The following is an 8,179-nucleotide window of genomic DNA, read 5'->3' on the forward strand; positions in this document are numbered from 1 at the left end:
TAATAGTATCAAGTTCTATTTCTATTTTGACATTTCTAATTTTTAGAGTTTTAGGCTCGATTAGAAAGGGTTTAGAAAAATTTTTTAGTTATGAATTGGGTAAAGAACCAATAGGCGATGCTTGCTTACAATTTCGAATCCGTTATTATATGTTTATTCTAGTTTTTGTTGTTTTTTTTATGTTGAAACTAGTTTTTTTTATCCATGGGCAATGAATTTCGATGTATTGAGGGTACCTGTATTCATAAAAGCTTTCATTTTTGTGTTTATCTAAATTGTTGGTTCAGTTTATGCATGGAAAAAAGGAGCATTAAAATGATCTTAATTCCTAAATATTCAGATAATAAAAAGAAAGAAAAAAGCAAAAATACTAATAACATTGGGTATGAATTCCATCGAATTTCCTTTAGTTTACTTTGATCAAGGCTTGAAGTAAAGAGTTTGTATTGTACCACTTTATTTGGACTTTGGTTCTGTTTGAACATATCCTTTTAAGTAAAGAATTTTGTAAAAGTCTGTTTAAAAGAGAAGTTTCCTTAAAATTTCCAAATATATATTTTAATAGGCTATTTTTGCCTGGACCCAAACCAAACCAAATAAAAATAAAAATTACAAGTCCATTTTTAAAAAAAAAAAACCCTAAGCCTAAATTACCAGTCCATAACCTAAACTAAGTTTCTGTAAAATAAAAAAAAATCCTAGCCTCCAGCGTCGCTGCCCTCCACGTGAACGGGCATGACGCTTGAGGCCTAACGGGCTTTTGCTGTCGTTTCACCAAAATGGAAAGGGCACGCTTTCTGCCACCGTCACTAACTACTACCTGCAAAGAAAAAATGGAAAAGACAGGAACAATAGAAGCAGATGTAGGAATAGTGACAAAATAAAAAATATATGTATTTTAAACAAGTGTAAAATGACTATAAAAGTCAAGGAATAGATTGTATTAAAAAAAAAAGGGATCGAAATCGAACACAAACACACAAAAAAGGGTGGTTCTTTTTTTTTTTTCAAAAATAAGTAATAAAATAAAAAGGAAACTTTTTACCTTCATTGTCGCTGCTGTTGTCTCCATTCGTCTCCCTTCGTTTTGAAAGACCGTCGGATCCTCGGGGATTCGCTGAAAGGTCGCATTGGAGAGACCGAGAACTGAAAGGTTCCTTTGCTTTTTTGGTATTTTGGTGTTTTTTTTTGGGGGGATTTTGGCATTTGATTTGGGTTGAAGAAGGTAAAATGGCCACAAGGGGCACTTTTTTTTTATGAAATCTGACCACAGGAGACGGCGGTAGCCATCGCCGATGACCGGTGGCCGTGGCAGATGGACGGCGATCCCCTAGGCCGGATCCAGCCCCTTTTCAGAGAAAACAAGAGAAAAATAAAGTTTTTTTTTTATCCTGTCTCAAATGATTTTTTTTGGTTTTTTTTTTACTTAAATAGGGTGCCTATCGTTTTGGCTGGCATTCCTAAGCACCAAAACGACCTTGCTTTGAAACCCGACCCAAGATCCGATTGATCCAACCTAGGATCCGCGTATTTTTTCTTGAAGGATATTTGCGCCTTTAGTCTTCCGCATTTTAGGTTGTTTTAATTTAGTCCTAATTTCACTATTTCTTCTTTTTAAAAATTTTTCCATTCAATTTTATCCCGTTTTCAATTAAGTCCTTGGTTCGTTAATCTCCTGGAGAAAGGACACGTGTCCTGTGGGTCAGGATAATTTCGCATTTAGTCCCTGTGTATTTTCGCGCTTTTCCTTTTAGTTTTTATTTACTTATTTTATCATAATTTATACTTTTAACTTCATCTTCATTCTGATTCAGGTCCTTGGTTTATTTAATGTCAATTCTTTCATGAAAGTTTTTATTTATTTATGTATTTATTTATTCATTGATTCCTTTATTCTTTTGTATTTAAAGTTTATAGTGTTCTTTATATTTTTATTTTGCACATTTTGTTATTATTATTCTCATTATTATTCTTGTTATTATTTATTTTCATTATTTTTAAATTTTAAATTTTTATATTATTATTTAATTGGTATCAAAATTAGTAATTATAATGATTATTGTCATTGTTAATTGGTGTTTTATTATTATAATTATATCATTGTCACTTACTAGCATGGTATTTTTATTTTTTTCAGTATATCATTTTAAGAAATATCGTCGTTTTACCAAACGTATAGAAAATACTCAAAACTGAGCTAATATTCGTTATTTTTGGAATTTGAAGAGTTATGCTCCTAACTTACGGAGTATGGGATCTTTTAAAATCGAAATAACCTAATATCCTATTTAAAACAACGAAAAGCAAGATTTAAATAGCTATTAAATGGTGATTATTTTAGTTTTCGAGAATCGAAGGCGTTGTGTCCTAACTTACGGGACATGATTCTTTCTTCTCGATTAACTTGAACGTTCGTTTTTGCACGATGCATAAAAAAGGAAATTTTTTAATCGAAGCAATATTCATTATTTTTGGAATTAAAAAGAGTTGTGTTCCTAACTTACGGAATATGGCTTCTTTCTAAAATCGAGATTGTTGAATATCTACTTTAAAAAAAAGATTTTAGCATTTGTTCTCGTTTTCGAGGATTTAAGGCATTGTGTCTTAACTTACGGAATATGATCCTTTCTTCTCGATTAACTTGAAATAAGCCCCTTTTTGTGAAAACTAATTTAGTTAAGTAACTTCTTAATAAGGAATTGTATTTTAAATTCTCTTTAAAATTTTAATTTTCGACACTAAAGGCGTCAAATAATTAATTAGGTACCAATTTTAGAAGTAACCAGGGTGCTAATCCTTCCTCTAACGTAAATGACTCCCGAACCCATTTTCTGAATTTTTGTAGACTGAAAATTATTGTTTTAATAAATCAAACCTTTTATTAAAACGATCGAATTACGAGGTAATCTGATCACACCTTTTATTAAAAAAGATCGGTGGCAACTCCCACTTTCGTTTTTTTTAAATAAGTCGATTTTCAAAAAAATGGTTTCGACATATATATTACATAGATACGTACAATGTGTGTCTCAAAGAAATTAAAGGCTAACAATGGTCTTTCCAAGCAACCATAAAACAAGCGATAACTCAAGGCCAAAAATGGTGTGGAGTGTGCTCCTATCTAGTACGAACCCATAGATTGTAATCCCAGCTCGATTGTTCTCAAAATAAGTCACTGTCATCAACCAAGAATGAAACAGACCAATATCATCATGCAACTCAACACATATACTACTGTTATGTTCATGTTGACATTGTAACAACCGAGTTTCAAGACGTCTATCTCAAGTCACCCTATGCATCAGGATCTAGCCGTCACTTCCAAATACACTAAAATCCCGATAGGCAATGAGAAGGAAATGTCCTAAAACCCAATCGTTACATGTAATGTTCTTCGGAGTGACATTATTACCTAGAGCTTGTCTCTTTTGGAATGAAAGGGTACTATAAGCATAAGATGGGATCATCTTGTTGTTATCTATGTCATCTTCATCACCAAGGTCATCTCCATCGTCCGATTCACCATCCGTACCCACATGAGGGAAAGGTTGATGGCTCTGAATGACAGACGGACTCCTCGGCATATCATCTTCGTTCGCATTGAGTGAATCTAATGTTGCACAAGCATGCCACTTTGCCGCTAGGCATGTAATAGCTTGTGCTTTGTGAGTTATTTTCGTTGCACTTCGTAATAATATACAGAGTCCAGTGAGGAGAGTTATAGAACACAACTACAACAACAAAAAGGGCACTCATCCAACAATGTGTTAACCGTTTTGATCCGAAAATCTCATGTATAGATAAATGAACACTTACAGCAAGTTCTCCAGCTTTATAAAAATTCAGTGCAGAAGTAGCCTTTGTAGTGATAAGCAAAGAAGTGAATTGGCTGCCAGTGATCAAGATTAGGCAACATATTATAAATGCGCGATATCGATGGCTGATGATCCTCAAATGCCTCCTGATCCGCAGGTGTTCGGACAAGACTGAACCAACATCAGAGTCAATCTGGAAAACCTGAGCAAAGTCGCGGAGTCGGAGAACCTGGAGGTTGCAAATAAGGTGGAAAAGAACACACACAAGGAAGAAGACAGTCGTCCGGTAAAGCCACGAGAACAACTCCGTAATGCAGGCGACCGTGTCACTGAGCCAGACAATGCCTAGGAAAGGAATTTGTGAAGCACCTGAGGCATACCACCATACTTTGTACGCAGTCTCAGCTATGAAACATGGAAGAACAAAGACTGCTACAATTTTCAGTGATCTCTGCATATATTATACAGTAAAATTCAATCACAGTAATCTATGAATTGAAAGTTTTTTTCAATATCATCCAAAAGGAAACAACCTAGCATTCTACATTTTCTTGTAGCCATCTGAAATTGAAATTCTCAAAGGAACTGAAACTAGAAAATTCTAAACATTCTTACCTATCAATAACTAAAGATTCAGACAACACCAAAAAAAAAAAAAAACCAGAAATTCATTCAAATCCACATACGAAAACTATTCTAAAAATTTCAATTTAAAGAAACAAAACAAAAAAAAAAAGGTCATGAATTTGAAGGGAAAGAATGAAAGAATACTTACATTGAGCTGACCAGTGTATCCTTTCCTGACAGCTTCACTTTCAACATAAAGCTTATCAAAAAACAAGAACCGTTTCAAACCGTATGTCTTGACAAACCTCGTCAAACAAACAAAAGACAAAGCTGAAACACTGCTCAAAGACAGCTGAACCACCGAATCATAAGGCCTTGCATGTTTAGCATCACAAGTGGAACAAGCCAACCAAAAATGAGACACAGATGGGACAACAAGCCCCAAAAATATGAACAAAAACCAAGACAAACAAGTTGTCCAAATGTTTGATTGATCAACACACATCCATTTTAGGTATGTTCTAAAGCTTTGTAACTCATCTTTTGCATGAGATATGCTTCTTGTGAACTTCTTAGTCACATCATCCACCAAAGGTTCCATGGTGTCTCCCATCAAGGGGATTTGTGGGAGAATTCGAGTTTGGGGGGAGGGGTAGGGGTATGGGGGATTTGTAAGTTTTGTTGGATTTAAGAGGAGAGAATGTTCTGGTCAAATCAGAGGATAACAAGTGTTGGAATCGAGAGAGAAAAGAGGACTTAACTTTTCTTCTATTTTCCAGGAAAAAGTTTTGGGAAAAATCTATCAGAAAAATTATTTTCTCTTTTTTCCTGGTCTTGACTGTACATTAGAATTATACAATTATTTTATAATAATAATTCTTAATTGTGATTTTCTGTCTAAATCTGACGTTGGTCCTCAGATCAAGCAGGCATTGTTGAAATTATACCTGAAAATTAAACCATCAAATCTAATTTATTTACATTATATTATTTTTTATTAAAAATTTATCAAAAAATGTTGATTTTAAAAAAAATTACTGGATTAAGTTGATTTTTAGAAAAATTACGAGATTAGGTCGAAAAAACAAAAGCACTTCCAGTTAGAAGCGTATCCAGCGGATTTACAGAAAAAACGCTTCTCTTTTCCCTTCCTATATAAACCCCATAAATTCTATTCTTTTTCAATTCAATCTCATCTCAACTTTCTCTTACATTCTCAATTTTCTCTCAAATCTCTAGTTCTCTCAATTCTTTCTTGATTTTTACTCAAATTTTATTCCTCTCTCAACTCTCTTTTCTTATATTAAAATTTTAATAAGATTTTCTTAAATTAATTTTTTTTGTATTTATTGAAATTAGTAATGTCAAAGTCTCTAATTCGCTTGGATGACAAGCACATTTCAGTCGATTAATTGCAAATGATAAGATGTTTTTTTATTATATTTAATCTAATTTAATTTAAATATTTTGTTATTATACTGAAATTTAATATTTTGTATTTTTTTATATATAATCGGAAGATCAGATTTTAGAGACATATATTCGTATTCTACTCGTTCCTCCATCGTCTTTAGTCAAACCATATTTGAGAGATGTGAGATTTTTGCACGTAGCCCGTATGGGTAGGGGTTGTAAATTTGACCCTACACTTATAAGCTCGTTGGTGGAAAAGAGGAGACTTGAGACGTACACATTCTATCTTCCATGCGGCGAGTGTACTATCACACCCAAGGACATGCAATTACAACTCGGGTTATCGGTGGATGGTTCGGTAGTGACTGGGTCAGTTGTCGCGGCCGATTAGAAGGATGTATACGCGCAACTTTTAGGAAGGGTCCCAGGCACGATTTATGGAGCTTGGATAGATATGAATTGGTTGAAAAGAAAATTTGGTGGGCTCGATGAGGAATCAAATGAAGTTTAAAGAGAACAACACGCTCGGGCGTACATCCTTATGATCATCGGGGGTCTCCTAATACCTGATAAATCATGAATTCTTGTCAATTTAAGGTGACTGCTAAAACTCGTAGACTTTAGAGAAGCGAGCGAACTTAGTTGGGGGTCAGTTGTGTTGGCAACATTGTATCGAGAGATGTGTCGGGCGACGAAACCACAGAAAATTAAAATCGGTGGTTAGATGCTATTGCTACAATCATTGGAGTGGAACCGGCTTCCATTTTTACGTCTTCGAGTGGACTGCCCTTATGCATTCCCACTCGTAACAAGGTTAAATTCATTAGAGAATATATTTATGATAATAAAATTATTTATATTTTAGATTATCGTGTTAACATATTATTTCAATAGATGAAACCATGGGTCAAGTTATGTGAGACTGTCGGAAGAGTTTCAAAATATACGACTTATGTTAGATCAACGACTGAAAGTGTAAGTATGTGTTTTTTAAATTTGAATTATATAATATTAACGTATATCTAATTAATAGTATATATAATTAAATTTTTTATTATTTTAATATAGTTTGAGTAGACACCATACTCCGATATGAGAATTCAAGAATGCATCTCGTCTGAATTCTTGATGAATCCTAACATCTGGCACTTGAAGGTGCCACTGGTAGTGTACACTACGGTGGAGATGCACGAATTAGATGTAGTTATGCAGCAGTTTGGGTTTAGGCAAATGATTCCGCCGACACCCCAAGACATCGAAGATCTGCACCATATTGACTTGCGGAGGAGAACTGATGAAAATTGGCCCACATTTCACGCTGAATATATCAACGTTTGGAACCATAGGTACAACTTTTTACCTAGTCGTGAACTCATTATCGCTTGAAAGTTAGCCTACGATTCAGAGTACATGTCATTGTTTAGACGTCATGACAAGCCATATCTACTAGTGGAAGAGACGAAGGGTAAGCAACGTTATGAGAAGAGACCACGATGGACGCTTAGGCATCCAAGGTTTGGAACAGATGCCGCGTTAGATCCATCATCTACACCAATGCAAGGATAGGCATTGATGGCAGCACCACCCCCCGATCAGTACGGCTCGACTTATTCTGATGCTTTCACTAACCCCACCATTTTTATACAAGCACCATATCTTGTACCACATTTTTTTTGTTTCTACATCAACTTCAGGTATTATTTTTGGACCACCACCTCTATCCGACACATATTACATGCTGATGCCATCGACATTTTAGACAACAACGATTCCGACGGTAACATATAGGCTTTCTTTATTTGGGGCACCGGTCGGAAGTCTGATTATTTTGCCATCGGTGTATGAGACACAATATGGTTATACGCCTATGTTGGTGGTGTCTCAAACTCCGGGATCATTGTTCCACCAAGTTGGACCATCTTCACAACTAGTTGTGTAACTGACCTTTTTCAGTGGTGTCAGAAACAGTGGTTTCGGGACCATTATTTCGATGAGTGAATTATTATTTTATTATTTATTTAATGTCTAAAATATTATATTAAGGTCATATTAAATTTGCATTAAAAAATTTTGATATTTAAATGGTTAATTAGATAAAAAAGACTAAATTGTAAAAGGTGTAAAAGTTGAATTGTATTAGTTAAAAGGGTCAAATGACTATGAAATTTTAAGATAATGGACTTGAATGATAAATAGACCATTTAATTAGTTAGTGGATAGTTATGGATAATGTTTTATTGAAAATTTGATAATTTTAAAGGTTAAAATAGTAATTGAATAATTAAAAGAAAATTTAAGTAAAGAAAGATGAAACAAAGTCATCATCTTCTTTCTTTCATTTTATTTCAATCGAAAATCCATGGGAGGAGAGCTTGAAGTTCCGC

The 8,179-nt window shown here is 34.2% G+C and overlaps 1 protein-coding gene and 1 long non-coding RNA gene across 2 annotated transcripts; both read right to left on the reverse strand.

Moving 5' to 3' along the window:
- Positions 1–514: 514 nt before the first annotated feature.
- LOC128286722 (uncharacterized) lies at positions 515–1,396 on the reverse strand. The gene is made up of 2 exons (XR_008277359.1): positions 1,046–1,396; positions 515–820 (listed from the first exon to the last, which is right to left on the reverse strand). It is a non-coding gene; the product is annotated as an uncharacterized LOC128286722 (long non-coding RNA).
- A 1,564-nt stretch (positions 1,397–2,960) lies between these two features.
- Positions 2,961–5,036, reverse strand: LOC108462509 (uncharacterized). Its single transcript, XM_017762451.2, has 4 exons — positions 4,591–5,036; positions 3,817–4,266; positions 3,413–3,731; positions 2,961–3,175 (listed from the first exon to the last, which is right to left on the reverse strand). Exons 1-4 carry the CDS (start codon positions 4,993–4,995, stop codon positions 3,039–3,041), a joined length of 1,311 nt encoding a protein of 436 aa, XP_017617940.2. The 5' UTR covers positions 4,996–5,036; the 3' UTR covers positions 2,961–3,038.
- Positions 5,037–8,179: the final 3,143 nt, after the last annotated feature.

This window comes from Gossypium arboreum, chromosome 13 (genome assembly GCF_025698485.1).
Source record: "Gossypium arboreum isolate Shixiya-1 chromosome 13, ASM2569848v2, whole genome shotgun sequence".
NCBI lineage: Eukaryota > Viridiplantae > Streptophyta > Magnoliopsida > Malvales > Malvaceae > Gossypium > Gossypium arboreum.

What these genes read in the sequence shown, in the direction of transcription:
- LOC108462509 (XM_017762451.2), bottom strand. Translation starts at nt 4,995, where the DNA reads ATGGGAGACACCATGGAACCTTTGGTGGATGATGTGACTAAGAAGTTC. An exon ending in ATAAAGCTGGAGAACTTGCT is followed by an intron (nt 3,732 to 3,816) that starts GTAAGTGTTCAT and finishes TTGTTGTTGTAG; the next exon opens with TTGTGTTCTATAACTCTCCT. An exon ending in CCAAAAGAGACAAGCTCTAG is followed by an intron (nt 3,176 to 3,412) that starts GTAATAATGTCA and finishes GGTTGATGACAG; the next exon opens with TGACTTATTTTGAGAACAAT.